This window comes from Polistes canadensis, unplaced genomic scaffold (assembly GCF_001313835.1).
Source record: "Polistes canadensis isolate GaletaPanama2010 unplaced genomic scaffold, ASM131383v1 scaffold_1, whole genome shotgun sequence".
In the NCBI taxonomy this organism is placed as follows: domain Eukaryota; kingdom Metazoa; phylum Arthropoda; class Insecta; order Hymenoptera; family Vespidae; genus Polistes; species Polistes canadensis.
The window spans coordinates 2,211,375-2,237,461 of NW_014569548.1; the positions used below are offsets into that span (position 1 = coordinate 2,211,375).

The 26,087-nt window shown below is 30.9% G+C and overlaps 2 protein-coding genes across 10 annotated transcripts; both read right to left on the minus strand.

Moving 5' to 3' along the window:
• Positions 1–38: 38 nt before the first annotated feature.
• On the minus strand, positions 39–3,921 carry LOC106784022 (ATP-dependent RNA helicase DDX42). 3 transcript variants are annotated; one of them, XM_014743125.1, is made up of 10 exons: positions 3,508–3,522; positions 3,199–3,421; positions 2,850–3,122; positions 2,232–2,772; positions 1,917–2,145; positions 1,571–1,845; positions 1,343–1,493; positions 912–1,246; positions 679–825; positions 39–581 (listed from the first exon to the last, which is right to left on the minus strand). In XM_014743125.1, exons 2-10 carry the CDS (start codon positions 3,411–3,413, stop codon positions 396–398), a joined length of 2,352 nt encoding a protein of 783 aa, XP_014598611.1. In that variant the 5' UTR covers positions 3,414–3,421; positions 3,508–3,522; the 3' UTR covers positions 39–395. The 3 variants fall into 3 exon arrangements, with proteins under 3 accessions (XP_014598611.1, XP_014598603.1, XP_014598595.1); XM_014743109.1 differs by lacking the exon at positions 3,508–3,522 and adding an exon at positions 3,830–3,921 and having other exon boundaries at positions 114–581; XM_014743117.1 differs by having other exon boundaries at positions 3,199–3,679.
• Positions 3,922–9,718: 5,797 nt separating this feature from the next.
• Positions 9,719–20,249, minus strand: LOC106783916. 7 transcript variants are annotated; one of them, XM_014742968.1, is made up of 15 exons: positions 19,953–20,249; positions 18,385–18,517; positions 17,880–18,027; positions 17,493–17,707; positions 17,107–17,376; positions 16,918–17,004; positions 16,342–16,614; positions 14,400–14,583; positions 13,996–14,324; positions 13,469–13,768; positions 12,182–12,469; positions 11,744–12,011; positions 11,191–11,565; positions 10,055–10,469; positions 9,719–9,927 (listed from the first exon to the last, which is right to left on the minus strand). In XM_014742968.1, the coding sequence occupies exons 2-15, from the start codon at positions 18,439–18,441 to the stop codon at positions 9,873–9,875; spliced, it is 3,264 nt and encodes a 1,087-aa protein (XP_014598454.1). In that variant the 5' UTR covers positions 18,442–18,517; positions 19,953–20,249; the 3' UTR covers positions 9,719–9,872. The 7 variants fall into 7 exon arrangements, with proteins under 7 accessions (XP_014598454.1, XP_014598447.1, XP_014598431.1 ...); XM_014742961.1 differs by lacking the exon at positions 19,953–20,249 and adding an exon at positions 19,611–19,945; XM_014742945.1 differs by lacking the exon at positions 19,953–20,249 and adding an exon at positions 19,421–19,945.
• Positions 20,250–26,087: the final 5,838 nt, after the last annotated feature.

A 26,087-nucleotide genomic window follows, 5' to 3' on the forward strand; every position in this document is an offset into this window, starting at 1 on the left:
ATAATGAAAACGAGAGTGATTGATATGAAAAAAGTAAGTTGATGAAAATTGTTTTATAATACTATAAAATCTAGAATTATATAATATTTAAAGATTTCGAATATACCCATTTATATTATTCGGTGATAAAGTAATTATTATTATTTTAGAAATATTTGTTTGATAATAACAAGTATAAGACTAATTTTATCGTCGATCGACACTTATTTATATACAATAGATTTACAACAACGGAAAAGACGAAATGAAATATCAAATAGTTAATAAAACTCGCGTTAATATATCGTAAGGTATTGGCGATGGGGGAGGGGGAGTTAAATATTATTATAATATAAAATAATTTTTCATATTGAGACAGTCGATCACAAAATAATGCCTGCATAATCATACTTTCATCATTCCCAACGACTTTTCCGTACTCTCTTTCGTTCTAATTTGTTGTCCACTTCAGAAGAATTGGAAGTTTCGTTATCCTTAGGTCGATCTACGCTAGGTTTTGGTGGCACTGGGGGTGGTGGTGGCATTATAACAGAAGGTGGTGTAATAGTTTGTTCCCACGTATGATCCGATGACGCTCGGAACTAAAAATGAACATGGAATCGAATATAACTATCATTTATTTATATTGATTATAATAAATATATATTTGTAGAATATAACGAAATAATATTATTTTACCTGTGAATTATATTGGCTTCGAAAAGCGGCTTTCATAGCAGAAAGACGATCACTACCTGGACCATGTCTTTCTAATTTCTTAACAACTTCACTTATATCTTTGGACCCTTGCGAAGTGCCGCTGCTAGTTTGAAATGAAGAATCATTCTAAAACAATAATGATAATAATTAAGTTTCCATTTGATTAAAATATATACATATATATATTACTTAAAAAAAAAATCGATAAATACCGTAGTTGTTGAAGTATCGGGCCTTTCTCTGAACCCAAGCCCAGCACCGCCAACATTCAAACTTTTACCTTTTCCGCCTTTAAATCTAGACTTTCTGAACCAAGCACTTTGCATAGCTAAATCAATTAAGCTTTTAGGTACTTCCTGATTTGCACCTTCAAGATTTCTTACTAAATGACCTGCAAATTCTTTATCTTTCTCTGTCACAAGAGTATATGCGGTACCTTTTTCTCCTGCTCGACCTGTTCGACCTATTCTATGAGTATGCGTATCAATATCACGTGCAACGTCATAATTCAGAACTGTTTTTATATGTGGAATGTCCAAACCACGAGCTAAGATAAACAATTTTATCTCATGTATATACATATATTACCATCTTTATGTATACAAAAAAATATATTTTTAAATAAAAAGACAAATAAAATTACCAGCTACGTCAGTAGCAACTAAGGTACTGACATCTTTTTTTTTAAATGCTGTAATTACTTTATTTCTTTCAATTTGGTCCATATCACCATGCAAAAGTAGAACATCAAATTCTTTTAATTTGAGATTGTTGGCAAGTTCTTCTGCATTCAACTATTAAAAAAAATATCAACTAAGTATATAGAAATTCTTATATTTAATGATAAAATAATAAATCTAAATAGACTTACCTTTTTGGTCACAAAAATTAATAAACTTCCAGTACTTAAAAAATCTACAAGATTGTGTAATAACCAAGACCATTTACCAGAAGGATTATTGTGAAACATTATAACATGTTGAGTTACATCTGTATTTGCTTCTCCTACATCTCCCTGTACAATCCTTACTGGATCTGTCAAAACGTCTCTAGCAAGTTTTTCAACTTTCTTCTTAAATGTAGCGCTAAAAAGTAGTGTTTGTCTGTCTGGTCTAACATGATTACATATGGATCGTACTTGAGGTTCTATAAAAACGCCATCAAAGAATTAGTAAACAAAATTTTCATTTGATATTAATTTTAATAAATTTACTTACCAAATCCCATATCAAACATTCGATCCGCTTCATCTAATACCAAAAATGTAACTCTTGTTAAATTTGTTGCTTTCATTTTAACTAAATCAATCATTCTACCAGGAGTAGCGACAACTATTTCAGCGCCAGCTTCTAATGCTTTACTTTGTTCCCATTTACTACCACCTCCGTAACAACAACAGACTTGTATATTATATACTTTACCAAACTTCTTTGCTTCTTGATAAATCTAAACAGAAGATGATTTATACTTACTTAAATTATCTAAATATATTGTAAATATTTTTCCCTCTAATGTACACAATTTTAAATTACCTGTTGCGATAACTCTCTAGTGGGTGCTAAAATAAGACCGATAGGACCATCTCCAGTTTTTAATTCTCGCTGATCCATGATATGAACTAACATTGGCCATATGAAGGCTGCTGTCTTCCCGCTGCCAGTTTTTGCAATGCCTATAATATCTCTTCCACTTAAAGCAGCAGGAACAGCTTGAGCTTGAATTGGCGTAGGTTGTGTATACTCATTTTTTCGAATGGCTTTTATCAAAGCATCATCAAATCCAAAATGTCCAAAACTAGTGACAGGATTTGGTGGCGAAGGTCCAGATACTTTAATACCTAAAGTCTTCCTTAGATCATCAATTTGTTGTTTACTTAAAGTTGAAATTTCTTCATGTACATTATAAAAATTCTTCTCAAAAGACTCATATTCTATCTCGCTATGATCAACCGATGGTAACGGATCAATTTCTTTTTTCTTCGGAGGTGCTATAGGATTTCCATCTTCGTCATATTCGATTTCCTGATCTGATTCTTCTTGTTGTAATCCAGCAGTAGGATTTTCTTCCATGTATCTTATAAAATGAATAATCATTATTTTATGTTTTTCTTTGCTATTTATCTGAAAAAAATTCAATGACTCCCTCTTTACCTATAATAACTCTCTTCATCATCCTCCCCATCTATATCTGCTCTAAATCCCTTAGATTTATCTTCCTTACGATCTTCTTCTGCTAATTGAGCTTCATAATTATTTTTTTTAACTTCCGCATCAATGCCTGCCATAAAAGCGTCTAAAGGATCTTCTTCGCTATCGCTATCTTCTTTTGGTCCTGACTTTTTCATTAAGTCATATGTTGGTGATCCAGGTGCAGGTATATATTCCAAAGAAGATGTAGGAGGTTCATCATCATCTTCAAAATATCTGTTATACAAATATGATAATATGTTGCATATTTATAATGAAATAATAATTATCAATATCACAATACTCTACTTACTCTTCTTCTGTCTTACTACGTTTTTTTGGCATACCCCAACAAGCAGAAAGAGCATTCTCAGTAATAGAATTCATGGTATGATATCCCTGTTTACTTAATACTGAGTTTGGCGGAGGAGGAGGTATATTAGAACCACTTCGCTTGGTTCCTGTCATTTGAAAACCAGGGAATCCGAAGCCTTTGGGCTTATTACCGCCACCACGATGATAACTCATAATTATTTCTATTAAAATTAAATAAGGAAAAAAAATCACTTATACTCAGCTATTAATTGTCAAGTTAACCTTTTTATAGGCACGATTATTTTACTTTTTATTTAATAAATGTAAAACGGAAGTAAAATTTTACTCATACACATTACAAATGTATTTTCCTATTTTCAATAAAAAAATTTCAATATTTTCAAATGTTAAAACATAGTAACTAAATAATATTTTCTTTTTTTCATGTAAACACAGCTCTAATAAGGTTAGAATAATCTTAGAATTAGCTTCGACACAAACATTGTAAAACACATTCTATATAAATTCTTTACTCGCTATCTTAGAATGAGAAATTATATTTTTAAATAAATAATTATGTATTTATATATATATATATATAAATATCTATATACAGTTATAACAACCACCTTAGATAGCAATATCGAGTATGGATTTATTTTCATTGAATACTATTCAACTTCGTTATCGAACGGGAAAATATGTAGGATGCATATGTATCTGTCAGGAAAGTCCGAAGATAGTGCTGCCACCCTAAGGTAATAAAAAGATAACATACCAACATCTTTTTTAAACATAAATTTAAACTAAAATTGTATTCATTTCTAGTAAATCATTTTATGCTATTTTTTATTATAAATATATGATAATAATATATAATGATAGCTCGCTTAAATTCTATTTAAAAATCAATGATTAGTTTAACACAATATTTCGATGCATTCACGTCATTAATTTTTATTAAATAATTTGCATTTTCAATTAACTTAGAATATTTATAGAAACTCGATCTTACTAATACTTACTACTTAAACACTAAAATCTTTCTCAAATAAAAATACTTAAAATAAAATAGACAAAACTATATGAAAAATTATTATTTATTAGCATTAAAATAAGAAATAAAATATATAGCTTTGAATGTTCTGCTCTTTAGGGTTCTTAATTACTCTATCACTTGATTGTATGATTAATATAGTTTTCTTTTTGTTACAGGTGATCATCGTTGGATTTATCATCTACTCGTTTTGATTTTCTTCTACTTTTTAAAATATATATGTATAAAAAACGCATTTCTGAAGGCACACACACATATTTATATACTAAAAATAAAATATAATTATTTTAAATTTTCTCACAATATAACTATTTATATTATATAACTATATATATACTATATATACTATATATACTATATAACTATATATATATATATACTATCAAAGAATATTGTATTCTTTGATAGTATTGTTCCGTTATCGCGTTAAGTACATACTATCGTTCAATGGTGGTCCCAGTGGTATCAAAAATGATACTGGGTAGATAAAAAAGGGGACTTGTGAGTTTCTATATACTTCATCACAAAAAAGTTGGCATAGAACCGCAACAGCAGAAAAAAATGTAAAAATGAAAATATTTACCTATTGTTTATACATTATGAACGATTAACTTACTTTTTTTCACTACCTTATAGGTTGTTACTTTGGAAATCAACTTTAAATATATCCCCTGTAGGTATATACAGACTTTGCTTTCATTTTTTTCCAAGTGTGCTTGCGCTTTGAATTTGCGGTTGCGCATGTGTATAACATATCTCTCACTTATGATGTCGCCATTTCTTAATTATTCAAAGTGTAATAATTATTTTCAACTAATTAACGATAAATAAAAAATATTTGATAAAATAAAGTTGAACAAATAGTGTGCAATTCAGAGCACTTATTCATTTTTTTCTGCTGTTAAGGTTCCTTGCAAGCGTTCCTACGATTTTCCTATCTTAAACAAGTATTTACAGTTCCTTACTTACCGAATTTATATCAGTAAAACAGAAATCTAGTATTATCGGTAGATACATCCTACTCAATGCGGTCCAATTAATTAAAAAGTTGTATAATAACATGTTAAAGCCTAAAGATCGTAAAGCCAGCATGATTCACTTATGTATTATATATTTTATATATTATTAAAATCCATTAACATTGTAGATAATGTTAATGTCACATCATAAGCTATTAATATATTCAATAATAGAAAGCATGAATTTTATTTATTTTATCATAAACTTTTGATGGCAAATGCAAGTACATCATGAAGTAATTGTTACTTAAACTGTTTATAATGTAATGACTTTATGTGTTATATGAATCGAGCTTAATACTATATGGCATAATCATGGACCTTGGACATAATGGTAAACTAGTTTATAATAAACTTATTACGATTTTACACAAAAATATTAATTTTAGTATTCCAATCAATTGTTTAAATGTATTCATTCGAGTATTTCAATGAATTTTAATATGTTAAATTCAACAGTTAAATTTGAGGGAATGTTTAAAATTGTTCACTTATTATTAAAAAGAAATTAATATCTATTAGTTTATTATTATTAGTTTCAAAAAGAATTTTTGGATCTTCTAAAGTACGCGATTAAAAAATATATCTTAAGTTTAATGTAAATATCATAACTAAAGAAAAATAAAGGTATATTATTGTTTATAATATTGATTGCTGTTTATATGTATCCCTGCATTCATTATACGTATAGAATAAAAACTGTGGTAGACTATATAATCTATATATATAACATCATACTTTATTTAATAGAATTTATTTCATTTGTATTGCACCAAAATTTTGATTGGGTTTGATATGATCTGTAAAGTATGTACTTTCACTTTAGTTAGTTAATTTTTATTACAATGCAAAACTCTGTAAAAACTCTAAATGCTTTACTTGGCACTTGCAAAATACATTGAACTGTATTATGCGAAAACAAACAGTATTCTCTTCTTTGTTTTATTGATGTAATGAAATACAAGTATTACTTCTCAAGATTTTGTTTACGTCTTGTCTTATGTATATATATTTTTTTGTTCTAATATTTTAATTATAACTAATACTAATTAATTATTTATAGACAACTATTTTCATATTTAAATACAATTGTTTATTTGTTAATTATTATATAACTCCTATCTTCTTGTTTCACAAATAAGAATCAAGATTTCTATGTTCACATGTACCGACAAAGTTCTATCTCTTACAGATCACAAAGCAGCAAAAAGATATAATTATCATATTATTTGACAATCTATGAAAGATTAGTCAGCATTAAGTTATTAATGTTACAATAGCATAATATGTACAGGAACCTAAGAGGTGGGATGGTATGGGCGGCTTTACTCAACGGAATGCAACATTTCTTTTAACGTCTGGTATCTTGTAAGCGATAATGAAAGAACTATCTTTGATAATATTTAACAAAAAACTTATTTCTTATAGATACAAATAATAAAATTACAATACTTCTATATTAAGTTCTAATAGTTCAAATAACTTAACTGACACGTGTATATATGTATTTTTTTTAAACACATTTATAAAAAATTATTGCAAAATATGCACATTTAATTTCATTGAAAGCAGTATATAAAAATCCGATAAAGAATTTACAACATAGAAGTATTGCCCTTAGTTACAATAGCAATTATTATTTTTATTTCGAGTATCCATAATTTGGCATATAAACTATATGATGGCGTATCTGTATTAAGTATATATAGTATTTTAAACTATTGCACAGCAAAGACAATTATTTTAATACTGATTAAAAGGATACATTATCAGTACTATAATGCACTTATACACTGTTTTTGTACCCGTTTTAGATTAAATATCTTCAAGATTTTTAAGTTTATTCAGTATAAATAAAAAAGAAATTTTTTATAAAGAAACCTATTTTATGTTCACACACCTATATATATATATATATATATAATCGGAACATATAAAAACTGTAAAATATATTGATATAATAAGAATTCTATTATTTATATTAAATTTACTTATAACACACATATTAGAATAGTAAATCTTATAATAAGAATAAGATACTTTTTGATGAATTTAGAATAATTGTAATAATATCGCACATGTTTGTGAAAAATTGTTAGATTTTCATGTATATCATAAGACAGACTACTTTAAATACATGAAATAATTTATTAAATCACTAATTTATTATGATATTTTTTCTGATTTTTCTTAAAAATACGAAATAGTTGCATCAGTTTCACAAAGTGAAATCTAAATTCACAATAAATTTGAATTATAGTCCTTTTTATTTAATATAGCGTTTTGTACTATATGGGTTTACACAACAATATACGCATGTATATGTATACACATATATACATGCCGTACATTGTACATTTGTGATATATACCTTATAGCTTCAAACACAGATACATACCCCATTATTTTATTTACACAATTAAATAAAAGACGTTTAATTTATTTCCACATTCTATGAAATTTGAAGTGAATACTCATAGATATCTATTACTTTCACTTTTTATAATTAAAAACCAAACTAACACATTTGAAAATAATTTATATTTAATATATCTATAAATGTAGATGTGTGTGTAAGTATATATATAGAATCAACGATTGACTAGTATTTTACTAGCAAATTGTGTTTATATCCTTTATTTTTATAGCTATGTTTTTGTGTTACATCTTTAATATATATTTGTCCAAATATATATTTATCCATAGGTTTATCCGATTTAATTTTGTTCTCAATGTTCAATACATAAAAATATGTAAGAACATTTTATTTTAAACATAATAAAATATTAGTCTCTTTTATATTAATAAATAATTTACGTTTTATAATTTGAGAACTAATCATTATATCTTATGTTACTTCTTGAAAAATTTCATAAATTGCCCAAAACTTTTTCTTGTACAAGATAAATTACTTTATACTCAAAAAATTGATTTTAATAATACAATATTAAAGAATTCTATTTGACTAGTTTAAATAATCACTAGATTTTAATCACTTGTGAATTATTGGTTATTTATAGGAAAAGCTGCATAATATTTGAATAAAAGAATGTTATAAAGTTATTAATAAAATATGTAACTCAATTTTCAATAAAAATATTCTACTCTGAAAAATATTATCTAAATCTTGAATTATAAATTATTTGGACACCTATTATATATTTTCAATATATTTGTAATTAATTGTTAAAACGAAAAAAAGAAACAGCTCAGTATGAAATAATTAAAATATTAAAATAAAACTATAATATACTAATCTTTCTAAATAAAAAATGCAGCTTATAACCGGTGATCTAACATTGCTCATTTCAACTTTATGTTTTCTCCACTTGCATGGAATAATATTGAAGATCGTGATCAACTTTGTAAGTCTTTTGCAATTTATGATCACAGTTTTAAACAACTCTAGTATTGCACAGTATGGAAAAAAGAAGCTTGGAAATTATATTGATTATGATGTCTATTATCAATAAATATACTAAATACCCAGTGTGTTTAAATAATTAATTAAATATGATACACAAAAATCTGGACAATATTACTAGAAAAATTGTTGCATTCTGTTGATTCCTGTAGTGGGCTTTTAAAGACTAGCATACTCGCCCGAATTAATGGTTACTTCAAAATTATCTTCTATGAGATAAATATCTGCTTCCTTTGCAATTTAAACTGTAAATAAGATATACTGATCAGAGTTGTAACTAGTATTATACGTATGAATTTGTGTTTAGCATCAGGCATAACTTTTCGTTTGAGTGCTTTACATTGTATGTAAAATTGCTAAATATAATCCGCATTGGTACATATGTAATCCTAGCGTTATTATTATAATTTACATCTGTATATACGCGAACACGCGCGCATGATGTATGTATATGTGTAATTTTTTATCATGTATAATTTAACACTCAAGTGCATTACATGATCAAAGTCACAACAAAGCATTGTTTTGTAGTCCTCAAACATATCTTAACATATCATATTTTATGCAATTTAAACTTCAGAATAATTTTCAATGCACAAACAGTATATTTCATATTACGGTGTTTCTAAAATATATTTTTTGTGAATATTTAATCTAAATAAAACATAATGTAATAATTTAACTAAATTATATGAAACAAATAAATATACAAACATACTTTTTCCAGAAAAAAATGGGAACTAAAAAGCACTTAGCAGTTATCTATAGAAATAAATTCAATTTACATAATTTAGAAACTTGAATTTCTTATACTGAATGTACATTGAAAATAGAAGTATTTACAATTACGTTCAGCCTACTGCAATTTGTAAATTATGTCCTAAAAATTAAAAAATGTATCATGTCATAAATGACAATAATTTAATTGCAAATATAATTTTAAAACAATATTTTACGCGATCACATACCAAAGTAATATAGTGCTGTGCTTCTCTTATAAAATAACAATGAATATCCATCCCTTTCAGCAAAGTCTTTAACTTTTAACGAGCATCTCGGATTACTATGAAGGCTGTATTTTTCCAAGAAAGTATCACACTCCCAGTTGGCTGTGATAGAATTGTCTTGATTGTAATATAAGCAAAGACTTGGGAAATTCTGAACACTAATTCTCACGATTCTCTGCTAACTACAGTAGTATCTGGTATAGGTCTGAATCTGCGGCACCTGAAATATTAAATACATGTATATGAATATACAAATATTGGTAACATTGGTTTCAATATAAATATATTAAATTATATTTGTAATCATCTAGTGATATAAAATAACGAACATGTCGATGATGTTATACCTAGCATTATTTTCCGCTACATGAGGAGGAAGAGTTGCTGGTGGTGGTGGAGGTTGAGCGTTTTGTGGACCACTGCTATCGGAATCATTATCACTGCTTTCTTCTGTTCTTTTACCACCCTCTCCTAACAGATGCGAAGGTACACCTCTAGGGAAGCATCTTGGTAATACTTCAGAATTTGGCCTCATCCTACGTTGTGGTCTTTGAAATCGTAAATTTAGTTGACTGGCGTCTGTTACATACTTTTCACTTTGTCTTCGACGGCGTAATGCTGGTGTACAACCAGTCAAATTTTCATCTTCTGCCGAACTAGCCGATGTTAAAGGTGACATATTTTGTCTAGCATCAGGTAAAGTAGCACAACGATGGAGTGCTGGTGCTTCCACATGTACTGTCAAGGGTTTACCTTTGATAGCTAAAATTTAGTAGCATTAGTATTGATAGATTCACATGCAATATTAATTGATTGCAAAAATCAATAAATATTTAGTATTAAATTAATATTTTCTCTCTCTCTCTCTCTCGTAGCTATATAATAATTAGATAAGATTAGATTATTGAAATGGTAGATAGTATGATGAAAGCATTATAATGTAAGTTTCAAATCATTAAGTCAATGATGTGATAGTAGAAAATAGTATGAAGTAAATTTTTAATTAAAATAAGAAAAATATACCTTTTCACACAATAGATTTCTTTCTAATATATAAATATTTTTTTTAAACAAAATGTATAAGAATATTAATATTCTAACATTTTATCAAGTTAATATACTTTTGTACCTAATCCTATAAATAAGTATTATTTGAGAATAATTTAATTCTTTCTGTGTAGAAGATATTTCCATTTTTTCTAGCAGAAAAATCTAGCTATGTAATAGAAAAATGTATACAGCTACAAACAATTCTACATTGCAAGTTATTACATATAATCTTAAAAATTATCATTGTACTACTATAACATTGTGTTTATTAAAAGCTACTAAAAATATTTATTCTAATTTTCGGATCTATCAAAGATATAAAAACTATAAATATCATAATTCTCAATTAAATATGAAGAAAGCTTTAAACTCGTGTACTAACTAATAACATTATAAGAAATTGGCATATGTTATAAAGAAGCATTTTACTAACTAGTTTCTCTTTCCTTAGTTACAACCATAGGTGCTGGTGATTTTTCTACTTCACTTCCTGTTCCAGTCCGAGTATTTGGTGTATTTGTTTCAGGAGTTGATTCAGATAGTGAACATTTAGGACTCTTTACTGGTATTGGTATTTTACTGTGAATACTATATGTTCTGCAAGGTGTTTCCTTCTCTTTATTGTCCTTATATTCGCGCAGCGGCACTGAGTTTGGAACAGTGATTACGGCAGTGGTAGCACCAGACTCCTTATTCAAAACATTATTAACAGGTACCCGACTTTCATTTGCATCATAGTATACTGACGGTTCTTCGGGCCCTGGATTAGGGCTAGCTGGACTACCTGTAATACCATTTGTTAATTTTCCTGCAAATTAAGTGAATTAAATTTAATTGACAAATAAGATCTTTATCAATCTTTATAAATATATGTATATATATAAATGAAAATTAGACAATCATATCTATAATGTATAGAATCAAAAACTATATCTGTATTTTCCTTAACAGTAATAGGAAATTTTTACATTTATTGCTCAACTTACTTTGTAATGGTTCTCTGTCAGCACTTGTTTGTATTACTGTAGCTCCTCCTGTTGCATCAACTACTCTTATTTCAAGCTTTCCTGCTACAGCTTCTTCTTCTTCATCACCAGCAGGAGTGCTTGGCACCGTATTATGAGGTGAAAAAGCAACAGCTGGTACACTAGCCCTTCTTGGTGGTGGATTTTGTCTTGGTTCATCATATCTTGTAGCAATGTTTCTCATAACATCAACCTCATAAAATAAATCATCAAATGCAGCTTGTTGAACCTGTTCAAAATACGTGTACATTACATTATCTTATAATTATTATGAAAAAAATGGTATTACATAGAAATACGATTCAATTTAATTACTCTGAATATATTATATAATATGAGTTAACATGACTAGGCCATTGACAATACACAATTTAATGTAATATATAATTATATACATACCAATGGAGCTTCAAGATGGCTACGAACATGTGGTGCTAATGTAGGAACACTCCAAGCACGTGGAAGAGCTCCTTGAAGTTCTGGATATTTTTCTATACCAGCAATATTTAAACATCTATGTGGAACTACTGGACGTGGAGAATCTTCACTTATGCGTGATAAAGCTGTTGGTACTATCGCATGATGCTGAGCTGTATTTGATGAGTTACTTGGATGTGGACCTGCTGCTTTCGCATCAGTTGGTACTGGTACTGAAGTTGTTATAGTATTAGCTTCATTGGCAGCTGTCTGGATAAACAAAACGTATATAAAAAGAAAATGAATATAAATTAAAAGAAGTGAATGTTATTATATGCAAAATATTTTTCATACAATTTTTTATAATTATATTAAAATATTTGTTGCAAGAACTATACAAAATCTCAGATTAAGTATTTTAGTACTATAATTATAGCTTATTATACAACCCCATACATATATATATTTTTTAAATATAATTAATACTTGACTCCTACTATATATTTTATTAGTAAGCACAGTAGAAAGAATACATGCAAAGAACTTACATTAAAAATTGTATACTTTATCCCACTATTTTATACAGATAAGAACACCTTCCTTAATACTGTATGTTTTTATTACATCTATGATATTTATTTAAATTTGATACTAAATTTTGAAGAACATTGCAACAAAATAAAATGTTTGATGTATCATCATCATTTAAGAGTAAGCAAATGAATCATATACAGAATAAATTATAAATGTGTATTAATCCATGACCATAAGTGCTCTATTTGGATAAATTAATCAAATGGAACACCTTGTATACATTTGTTCATACAAGTCATGCATTAAACTGTATTTTTCTATGATATAGCGTACACTTGTGTGATTAATATTGATACACATGTAACTCTGATCCAAAAAACAAAATTATTAACATATATATAAAAGGAGAGGCTATAGCATTTTGAACTCTAAACGACGGTAATCAAGAACTTGATTTGGCAGTACAGCAGGTGTCAAGCGAGGATGTTGATATAGGGCAGACATGGCTAGAATATAACACATACTTCCATCAATAATATTGAAAGTGTACTGTTTAAAAAATTGAGAGATAATATCTAATGTAAATATAAGATACGGGAACGTGCAATTCGCACTAATAGAAAAACAAATATTTAAAAATTACATCCATATATGGAGTTTAAATAAAATTTCTGTGAGTAAATGTATTCTATTCGCGTCTGACCTTCTGAAGAAAATAATAGATCGAATACTCACCTGTGGTACCAAAGATGGTGGATTTGTACCCTTATGCTCGGGACTTTGTAAATTTTCACCTTTCCATTCATTATCAGTTTCTTCAGAGTCATCGAATTGTGATTTCCATTGTGAAGCCAATGTTAATCCACCACCACCTTTCGTCACTTGCTGCAAGGCTGACACATTATCGTCATCTATTTGTGCAAACTGCGTAATAGAGCAATCCCGTATAGTAGCACGTCCGCCTCTTCCTTGCTGACGGCCATCTGTTCTTCTTCTTGGTTCCCGTCGTAATGGTTCCCTCTGTTCAGTAACCTGCTAATCATATATAAGATAGCAGGGGTACCTGCTTACAAAATAAAGAAATACTTCAAGTGCAGAGACTGGAAAAAAGGTTAATACTAAGGTGTTTTACTACCATGGAAATGCTTTAATGTGATGCATATAAATAATTAACATTTTTATAGTTATTGGTACAGAAATACACGTAAGAAAAATAATATATATAAAGGCAATATAAATAAAACAGCATGCTGTATACATACGGGACTCTGATTTCCTATGTATTTTGTATTAGTCACATCATATGAGCAGTAAGATGCATCCACCTCAGTTTGTACACGTGGACTCGGTGGTTCCCCAGATGTTTTTTCTGGAGCAGTTGCCACACGCAAACGAGCAAACGTTGCGCCACTTGCAGACTTTCTTAATGGAGTTACTGTATTTGACACCACTTTAGAACGAGGAACTTCGGAAGCTGAACAAGCAGATGCCATTAATGCATCACCTTCATTGTCCAGTTGCTTTTCTACTGTTGCGGCAGGCGTTTGCGGTTCTACTGCCATTGACAAAGCACGCCTTTTTTTCGGTGAACCTAAAGGAAAATTATTTTATAGTAATATAATAAAATAATTTAAACTCTTACAAGTATCCAAGAAAATATACTAGCCTTGAACTACAGGAAGAATTGCAATATTTTGTGTACCAGGTTGAGTGTTATCTGTTGTAGGTATTGTTGCATTACAATTTTTATCTCGACCATGATTACTAATAGCCGATGCAAATGGTACTGGAGAACTTTCAACTTCGCGTTGTCTATTTCTTCTACATACACTTTCATAATCCATCAGTGCCTTTCAAGGATATTACATTACATATTAAAATATAAGATTGAGTATACTAGATTATTTATATTTGTGCTTGACTACTTAAGCTGTATTTGTATAGTAAATTTTAAGAAACAAAAAAATTTATTTTCCTCGAGACATAAGTGAATGATTATACAGGTAACCCCCGAAGAACACGATTAATTGGCTCCATGTTCTTTGAAACTGTGTTGTTCAAAACTACAAAAAACAGGATTCCGTTTCAAGTGTAAAAATAAAAAAAAACATTACGTTTAAAATTTTTTTTTTATTAAATATAAAACTAAAAATTTTTTATGTTTTTGTGTAAATTGATATTGGTGAACACTTCTAAGAAATCTTTTATTACATAATTCAAATTAATTTTTTAATTACTTTTGAAAAAACGTTTTATTTTAAATTTTTATTATCAAAATAAAAATGTCGTATCCATCTGATATCCATCTAATTTATACAATAAATTATGATCGACGGGTATTTCCCTTATTTTTCACAAAATAATATAGCGGACAAAAGTAAACAAGATGAAATTTCAAATAAATATCGCAATCAAATTTGAATTATATAATTACATATAAATTTTTAAATAATGTGTATTTATTTCAATTAACACATTGACAGCCGGCGACGTACGAGACATTCAACGCCTGAGCGCCGGCATCGTAGCGGCCACTTAACGCCCCAACGTCGGACCGTATTCGCGAATTTCTGATCATTGAAAAGCCCAAAAAAATATTTAAAACATTATATATTTTCGTAAAATAGTATATTTTATTTGCATATTTGTCATAAACCAGCAAAAAAAAATCCACACATCGAGCGAAAACCCGCTTTATCCCGCGGCCGAGACTCAAGCGCAAGACTCGGAAATCCGCGTTTTCGTGGGGCCGGCGCTCAAGCGCAAGACTCGGAAATCCGCGTTTTCGCGGGACCGGCTGTCAATGTGTTAAAATTGAATGGAATTGAGAAGTCATAAACGTGATTTTTCAAATTTCGTGATAAAAGTTATAATTTCCTTATAATCCTAAACAATTTTGACTTTGATCATAACTCTCTATTTTATCAAAAAAAAAAACACAAATGACATATATAAATAATTTTATATCTAATAATATATCTATAAACCGTGTAATTTGCGAGTAGGTATCTGTATTCTTCTGTATTCTTCGAAACCCATGTTCTTCAAATAGCGTGTTTTTCGGGGGTTACCTGTATACCGTTCCTCTTTAACCCTTTCGCTACTACGGGCGACTATAGTCGCTCTCCATGTGATGCTGCTGAGATACTACGAGCGACTATAGTCGCTCCCGCTAAAGATGTCGCGTAATTGTATATATGATAAGCGCCTGCGGTAGCTATGCACARAGTATCTCACTCTGGACATGCCGCGCGAGTCTTTCGTTCWGCATTATTTGTTATTTACTYTGTTTKGAATCAAGTTTTTTCGTCGAAAGCACCAGCCAAGAACGCAGGTTACAATAAGGCGTTGATGTGACCGCTGCGATCGGTTGCGTGAACCGTGCACTGTTTCGGTGTAGCGCGCCGTACTGCGGGAGTACCGCGGCGGAGATCCGCTCCGTAGCGAAAGGGTTAATCATACTAGTCTATAATATATACATATATGAATGTGTAAAACAGGCATAATTTTTATAACCCTACTAAATAGATTTTCCATTATATTACTCGTAATGGTAAATATTTTTTGATCTTATAAACTGTAAAAATACTTGTAACTACGTTTCTTACATCTAACTCTTTTCGGTTGTCTGGTTCAACATTTTCTTGGTTGTTTGTATCTACAGTTGGTATGGTTGGAGGCTGATTAATAGCAGTTGCTGTTGTAAGTGCAGGAGGAACAGTAACTGTAGGTAATGATCTGGTAGTTGATAAGTCTTCATTAGCTATCAATGGTCTTTCCCAATCATAAGGATCATTTGGTTTTACACATCTACGTTTCATGCATCGTTCAAACAAACCAGCTAACATTGCATAATCTGGTTCATCTGCATATCCCAGACTCTATAAAATATGATTATGTTAATTTTATTTTGTAAAAATATGTATTAAGAAAAAATATATATATTCCTATTTATTATAGACTTTTTAATAAATATATTATTTATAAAAAAAAATATCACATTTATATGTTTAAAAATCCTAGCATTTGTATATAAGTTTTATATATACATCTATTAAATAATAATTTCGTAATGCTGAAATACTATTACATGTATAGAGATAAAGCTATTGCAGATAAGCAGATCTACCTTTTTAATAGATATATTTCATTTGTATTATATATATAATTTGAAAAAGACATACCTGAATGTGTTCCAAAAACATACGAAGGTCAGATGGGAGATGCTTTAAAAGTAAACGGTGGTCATACTTTTCTTTCATAAAACCCACCTATAAAACATATAACACTGCATGACTATTAATTTTAAAAAGACTTACGTGAGATATATGTATATCTTGTATTATGAATCCAAAATCTGATTATCAACTAACTTGTTCTTTGTCTTTTATTTTACGCCATGGTAGTTGACCATTAACGAATTCTACAAGCATGTAAAACAAAGACCACAAATCGTCATGTCGTCCCATTTCTTTGTTCTTATGTGCATTAACAGATGCATACCGGACGGTTCCTCTAAACCCTGCAGCAGCACGGGGTGGTCTAACCTCACCAGTACCTGTTGTAAACTGGCGAGCTAGACCAAAATCTAACATATATACCAACCTAGCATTGTATGATTGACGTCCAATAGAAAAATTCGACTGTAAACATAAATTTAATAAATAACAAGAATTCAAAAGATTAAAATTAATTACAGCTAAATATAAAGACGTGGAAAGTAAATGAATTAAATATTAAAAATATTAAAGACACTTACAGGTTTAATATCTCTATGAAGAAAGCCTACTTGATGTATACTTTCTATTGCTTTCAAAATTTGAAGACCTAAACGTAAAGTAGTCGATAAAGAAAAAGCACCTCTTGGCTGTGCTCTTCTCAATTCAGCTAAATTTTTTCCTTGCAATTGCATTACAACATAATTAAATCGATCATTACGACCACAGCCTATAAATCTGCAAACATGTTCTTTACCTGAAACAAAGCAATATATACCTTTATTTTAAATCTGTTTAAAATCTGTATCATAAAAACTTATCGGTATAATTAATATAACAATACAGCCACAGAAATATCCCAGAAACACATTATTTTATAAGCAAGCATATAAATATTGAAGGAATATAGGAGGGTATTCTATACTGACCCTGCAGTTTTTTCAATACAGCGACTTCCATTTTAAGAACCTGTTTAGGCTGACGTGCGGATTCCACTTTAAGAGCAACCTGCTCTTTTGACATTAAATCTAGGCCTTCGTATATTTCACCAAATCCGCCACCCCCTATTTTTTTAACCTATAGTATATATATTATACCTTAGTCAGTGCACTATACCAAGTAATTTAGAAAAGACTACACAAATGTAGTCCTTTAAATGTTCTTATTACCGGTACTTGCAAAAGAGATAAAACTCAAAGACTAGTTTCTGGAATTGGAACAACTCAAAAGCATAACGCAGTTCATAAAGTACTACTTTTTAAAAAGCTTATTTAGACAAAACAGATGATTGTATTTTAATCAATCAGCAGTTAATAAGACCCAAGGAAAAAACGTGCAAAGTTTACGTTCTTTTAGATCGAAAGAACGTGTTTAAATAAGAAACGCTAAAAAATAAAGTAGAGAAAAAATAAAACAGATTATTCTTATTCTTACCACTTTCCATCGTTCTTTGACCACATGGCCAGGCTGTAATAAGTCCTCGCTCGTCATAGTTATATTATTATTTTGATCTGTACTTTCATCGCCTACATTCCTTTGCACTAAATTTTCAAGATGATTAGGATGCCTGGAAAGTGGAACCAACCCTTTACTTGAAGTGTCATTATGACGGAGGGTAGTTTATTCGTGTGATCGCGACATCTTCATTGACGATGCCTTGAATAACGGGCTATCAATGCGAGCAGTGAAAAAGGATCGACACACCTAGAGAAAGAATCTCGCGACGAGATCTTTAACCTAAACTCTAACGCGGATAATAGAAAAATTGGTCAATACGCGCCCTATGCTAGGCAGCCATGATTGCGTGCGAGCGAAGGGTGCAGCTAGAGCACAAGGGGAAGGGGACAATGACGGTGCCTCTTCCTAGCTTTTCCTTTAACCCGCCCTTCGTCCCGCCTCCTACTTCATCACCTACCCTGCCGTCTACCCCACCGTGTCGTCAGCCATCTATACACCCGTTCCCTCTCTCCTCCCTCTCCTTCCTCACATTCTCTCGCTCACTCTCTCTCCTTTCTCTCTCCTTTCTCTCTCTCTCTCTTTCTTTCTTTCTTTCTTTCTTTCTTTCTTTCTTTCTTTCTTTCTTTCTTTCTTTCTTTCTTTCTTTCCCTCCCTCTACCCTCTCTAGTTGCCGTCGTCGTACAGCGTTAGCTGTCGCCTTCCTTTCTTGGCTTCTCTCTCTTTCTCTCTTCGTTCTTCCCCTTCTACTTGTTTCTTTTTCCTATATATCTCTCTCTCTCTCTCTCTCTCTTTCTCTCTCTCTCTCTCTCTCTCTCTCTCTCTCTCTCTCTCTCTCTCCTTTACACTATGTAACTTCTCTTATTCCTTATTCCTTGAATAGTAATTATTAACAAAAAACGATGTCTTCGCGTTTCTCTTTTTAAATAAAGAAATTATTCCTCGTAGAGAAACAATTATTCTCCATTGTCATTAAGAGAAGAGAGTACACGTTAGCACGATAATGCCATCTCACCGTTGCTACTATTACTTTGTTACCACCATAGACAAAAAAAACGACGTTAATATTTTACTATCGAATATTCAATTTATGTCGAATGATTCGCTTCCTTTCGATAATCCATCCGTGCCTTTTTCTCCAAGCCCACGCGCACACACGAGAGAGAACCGATCCAAATATATAATGACACTTTATTTTTACTAACAGTGTCGTCTGCTACGAGCGCCGCCGACACGGCGTTCCTCCGCAAGTCGGAGGACTTCTGCCGTCTGATCGAGCGCCGAACGCACCTCTCTTTACGATCGCGCACTTCTCTCTTGCATTTTCCCCTCGCACCCTTTACCCCTTTCCCCCCTTTCTTATAAAAAGTACAAATCCTTCAATATGTTACTTCCTCTTTCTTCTTCTCCTTCCATTATTTTTATTCCAGCGATAACATTGAGATTTAAGATATAATGATATTAATAAGAATTAACAATTAATTAAATATAATCGGAGTGAAAAAGTGAGCGCAGATAAATAATACACAGCCATTTTTCGATTTTACCATTCCGCACCGCGCCGAAGACCGTGTTATTCGTAATGGCCACGAGATAGCACTCGGCTCGTTCGATCGATGAATCTTTCTCTCTTTTCGCGTTTGTCCTACCAAACGCCGCGCCGTTTTTACTATATTTTCTTCTTTCTTCGATTTCTCTTCCTCACCGTCCCTTTTTCCTCATACTACCCTGACGCAACCCTTCTTCTCCGAACCTCCCTTAACTAACAACTCGTCCAACTGCCATTCTTTTAGCGCCTTTCACAGGAGCGCGCACGCGACACTATATATAATGTCGTCTATCGTACACGCCTATCGAATGCGCCTATCAAATGCGCCTATCAAATGCACTTATCGAATATGCCTCTGCACAATACGTCATGCGACGCGACAGGATAATACGTAAGGATACGCGCAGAATCATCATCTAACATTAGCGATTATTATTATTCTTCTTCTTTTTTCTTTTTGTTTTTTTCTTTTTGTTTTTTTCTTTTTTTATTTTTCTTTTTCTTTTCCAAAATTTGACACAACTCTATCGAATTTGCACACGAAACGGTTCGTTCGGTTCTAATATATCTTTTGATCTTTTTATTTTTTTTCTCTCACGCGTTTGTGATATTTTTAGAACTTTTGTCTCCGCATATATTCGATTTACAAATCCGACGATTTGGATCGATTATTTATGTTTTTTTTTATCAGTTCAATTTTACGAGTTAATATTCATGTTTATGAACTTGTGGTTATTTATCTACATATAATAATAGCTTTAAAAGAACGGACGACGGTTTTACTGAATTTTTTCAAAGAAACTTATTGAATGATTATTCATTGAGAATTATTCATGAAATTATTCATTGAATAAAAATGATACGAGAGAATAATACTAATGAAATATACGACGTTTTGTATCACGAGATTGCGTAAAGAAATTAAGCGAGCAGTTTTACTAGCCAATCGCATACCGATAAACTTAGTTGGTCAATTGAAACCGCACCGCTGCACATACCGAACTTGCATACAAACGTGTTTATTCTAGCTCTTAACGTACATGCATGCACACCTAAAATGCACACAACCATGTACACATATGTATCGGTCGTCTCAAGCACGCGTGATTCGCACAAACGCGCGTAGGTGAATGTCATGCTCAAGGTAAAGATCGTCGTACAACTGGCTTACTTTCGCTTTTAAAATGTCTTTTAAACAAAATAATAAATCTCTTAATTAGCGTTTTCCAAATAATATTTTTTAAAGATAACCAGGTGATAATTATACATAAAAAAGTAGTCTTAATTAATGATCTCTGATCACATGTATAATTGATAACTTTCCTATACTTTTTCTACCTTTCTAATGAATGATCTTGCAAATGTATACGTATAACTATTATTTCGTACACTTATTAATAATAAGTGTTAAAATAAATGTTGAAATATGTATAAAATCTTCCTGACATTGTTGCTAAATGTTTTTGATATTACGCTTTTTAATACGTAATCAAAATTTTGATAAAATAAATGAATTATGAGTGACTTTTTCGATATTGCCTATATTTCAAATATCACTCGTATTACGAAGATTAAATTTCACAATGCAATCTAAAATCATATTCTAAATAAGATATCGACGAATAAAAAGAAAATTAAAAGGGTGTATAATAAGAACGTCGATTTTGTTACGTAATTCGACAAATGGAAGAAAATCGAAGGAACTTACTATAAGACTATGAAATTTTGACCGCCATTCTACTGGTTCCCTTCACCAGAGGGCATAATTTAAGTTTAAACGTCTATTTTTAAACGGCCCCACTCGGTGTGTGTGATACAGCAGGCAACATCGTTCTCTCCGACACAGCACTTTTTCGAAAGATTTTTCTTCAAGTTTTTTTATTTTAGAGTACCCAAAGAGCATAAATAACTACGATTACTCTTCGCTTGCTGCACAATTGACTCCTTGAATGATATACATGACTCTATAATTATTTAGTTTAAATAAACAGTTCGATGGACTGACTCTACACGTATGAAACACAAAGAAAAACTTTCGATATTAATCGATATAAAATGTTACGACTAAAATCCAATCGTCGCGATTAATCTTTCAATCAAATTCATACGGTATCGCGTCAGCGAGATATCAGATTTCAATATTAAATAATTTTCCTCGAATACGAGGACGAATAAAAGTGCATATAATTATTGAAAATCGTAGGCGTTCACCTCATCGCTTATTACCATCTACATATTACAAGTTTATAGTGATCTACTATAGAGTATAATATTTATCGAGAATTCATAACCGCATCGATTTGTCTAATAATTACGTCATCATTTTATCGTGTGATCTATGAAAAGAATAAACTCTGCACGTGCCACAGAATAACATGGTCTTAAGTTTAAATTGCTTTACAAGTAAGATACTGCTAAATAAAGAAGTATATATACCTATATAAGTATATAATATTTTTCTTTTGATTCATTATATCGAAGTATCTTCTCATTATATATATATAATAAGATCATATTAATATTAATCTTATTATATATAATAAGATTACATAAAATTATCTTCAATTTTTCCTACCGACACGATAAGAAACTTATGTATTTGATTACGCTTTAGGAGAAAAGTTTGAAAAATATGATCGAAAAAATGAATAATATTTCTTGTGTAATCGATCCTTAGAAAAAGTTTACAGTAAAACTAAAAACAGGAAAAAGAAAAAATCGTGTATCGTGAAAACACGTACCACTTCATAGTTTCGGAGTGCAGTGACCAAAAAGTAGAATAGTAGTAGTCTTTGGTTGAATTAGGATTCGTCGATGAGATCCAAAAGGAATGGACCAATGAAGGTATGTTGAAAGAACGATTACTCGACGTTAAGAGATGATTGAGAACTGCGATAGAAACGTGTTTTATGATCAACGAAATGAAAGAAAGATGGAATGAATGGTCTTTCGTGCTGCATTCGCACGGAACGATGAACGCACCGATTTCACGATTTTAAAAGCGTTAACGATGTAGGTGCCTCCTCTAGCAGACAGAATTTCGTTCCCGGCACTCGTTAATACTCGGCGCTCGGCACTTGACTTCGAGAGACCGAGCCAAACCCAGCTCGTCGAGGCGAGTTTCACTGGCATTGGACCGACACCGTCCTCGCGATTCCTTTTCTTTCAACCCCTTCCTCTTGCTTCTACCTCCCATTCTTCCTTACTTCCCCGGTATATCGCATCGTCTTTCCTTAAAACTTTAAAAACAACGAATCCTTTTGCAGAAATGAACAATCAACATCTTCGATAAATCAAATCTCTGATAGATTTTGAGCAATCCATTTCATCTAGCAGAGATAAGTAACTTCTTCGATAATAAGAGCCAGGTATAATACATTTTTGGAGTTTGGATAAGGATATGGGTGGTTGAAAAGGTAATATGAATAACCCGTTTATATGTAAAATATTCTAATATTGATACATGCTATACTATTATGGATTATTAATATTAAATTTTAAGAAAAATGACAGTGAGAGCTAATATTATCTCGGGAACGGTACGGTGTAATTTTAAAAAACCGTAGTTTGCCCACCGTTGGTATATACGTACTTATATGGATTATCCTACATCGAATTTTTCCTACTGTATATATTTATTATGTCATCTATTAATTTCGCTTTCTTTCCTACCTAATAAATCACTTCATAATGTGAAGTTTCGAACGATCAAAACAAGTGTAAAATAGCAAAGACAGCATCACGATTCTCGATTCGTAGAGTGTTGTACTCGTTTGCCTTAGTCGAGAAATGCATTCCGTACCATCGACTTTTGCCTTCGTTTTGGCACCATTAATGCGGATATAATTATGCGTTCAAAAACGACCGTACGATAATGGACTCAGGCAGACCAAAATATTAGTGGTGAAACAGGTGAAATGATCCGTTGGAAATTATCAGAAACATTTGGTTAACTTCCTTAAATTATTTATACTATTATTATTATTTATTATATATATTTATAATGAGTGTGATAAATTTCATGTACTATTTTTCACTTTTAACACATGTTACTTAATAGATTTGTAAATGTGAATTCACATAGTTATACATTTATACCCAAGCATGATCTCCTCATGATGTATGATATCTGATAATTCTTGATGCCAAATACGAAAGCTTGTCAAAATCTTTTCTATGACGTCCTGTCGTCGCCACCACGAATCAACGTGGTCTCGTTGGACGGTATTCAATAGAAATTGCAATATGCACCTTTAAACGTATTCTTAAGTATACTTCTTAAGAACGTATACCTTGGAACATTATAAGCGAACCGCCTCCGCGTTCAGAAAAGTTGAGTTATTTTGGTTGAAGTTAGAGCTTGGTCTTCGTAGTTTATTTGTTTTAAGATCTTCAGCATCAGCAATCCGAGAGGTCGCAATGCTTGGTATAGGAAGGGTCAGATGACCATCCAGTAGATGGGAGAAAAATCACCATTCACAATAAACGTCTGCTATTAAATGAAATGTTGAAAGAGAGGGAATCCTTTCTCCTCTCATTTATGAGAACTACTTCGACCATTGACATTCGATTTGGCAGTCGATCAACGGAGCTTTATAGTAAAGAAAGAGAGACGGTTCATTGACATGCATCGATAGCATGACGCATAGTTCCACAGTTCTGAAAATGATCTATTTTCTAAAGAACGAATATCTAAGGTAGGGTGACAATATTGCGTGACTGGGTTCTCAAGAAGTAATCGAAATGGTTGAACGAGCCATATTCTGTTTTCGAGACACGATCAATAAATCGTCAACCAGTAAATTTCCCTAGATTGTCCAGTTTTCAAATTTCATATATTAACCTTTGTCTTTTACATCAATAACAACTATATACAAATCCAAAAATAAGCATATTTTGCTTCCGTAGATATTGTAAGATTGTCTATCTTTATTTCTTGGCTAACAGTGGCTTAAGTAACGTACAAAAATTATGCATACGTCTTATTGAAGAGAATATTTTTAGCAAGATACTTTTCTCATTGGAAATGATGGATTAACCTACTTTAATTTAGTTCAATATCTTAGAAAAAATAGTTCGTTCGTTCTGAGTAACTGAAAAATAAAATTCATTTAAATAGAATCATTACCGTCATATAATGTTACACTATTATTATATGGAAATCAGTAAGAACAGAAAATGTAAAATAGAAAAGGGTGAAGATGTTACTTGGATGATTTTTTTTCTTTTTCTGTGACATTAAAAAGAAATACTGCACGTTTGAATTTCGACTTTGAAGACAAACGAAGGTGTAGACTGTGCCACTGGGCCAGGATCAAGAATAGCCGCGGTCAAACGGAATACCAGGATACCAGACGTCGATTTGATATTTCCTCGGAAACATAGCTTTCCACAACTGCATTGCTGTAATTTTAAAAGAAAATTCCTGCAAATCTTTGCACATGTTTATAACATGTCATTAAACTTCCAACAAATATGATTCTTCTAACTGAGACTGTGTTAATACAATTACAAATCGTAAATCAAGAGAACATAATTTATTCTAAATCGTGTGTTTTAATACTGTGACCATGATCTTATTACTTTTCTATAATAAAAAAGACATTCGATCCTTTTCATAATTAAATTTAATTTTATTTATTATTTCAATTGCAATAAATTGAAGGTCAAATGATAGATTTAATGCACGAAGTCATTCAACCCGTTGGATATTTTTATCAGAGCATGTCCTACATAAGTATGTAAAGATTCGAAAATGTATCTTAAAACTGTATAAATATTATTTGTTCTATTATTATTTCTTTCGTGATGCTTTTATCACTAAATTTTCTTTTACGTATATCAACGAAAAATTTTTGAAAATAAATCTATTAGAAAAGTATTTATTTCTCGTTAAGTTTCGTCTGCAGTAAAATCAGTGCGGTTAGCATTGCAGAGACATTGCGGGTATGACACAGTAATGTAAATACACCGTACACAGAATTGTTAATAAATATAAGGTTTAAATTCACCCCTTTTTTATAAACAGTTTATAATGATATGTAAAAATAGTCATAGGATATAATAATCGAGATAATATATGGACAAAACAGATACATAAAAGATATTATTATTATTATTTAAAACTTTAGGG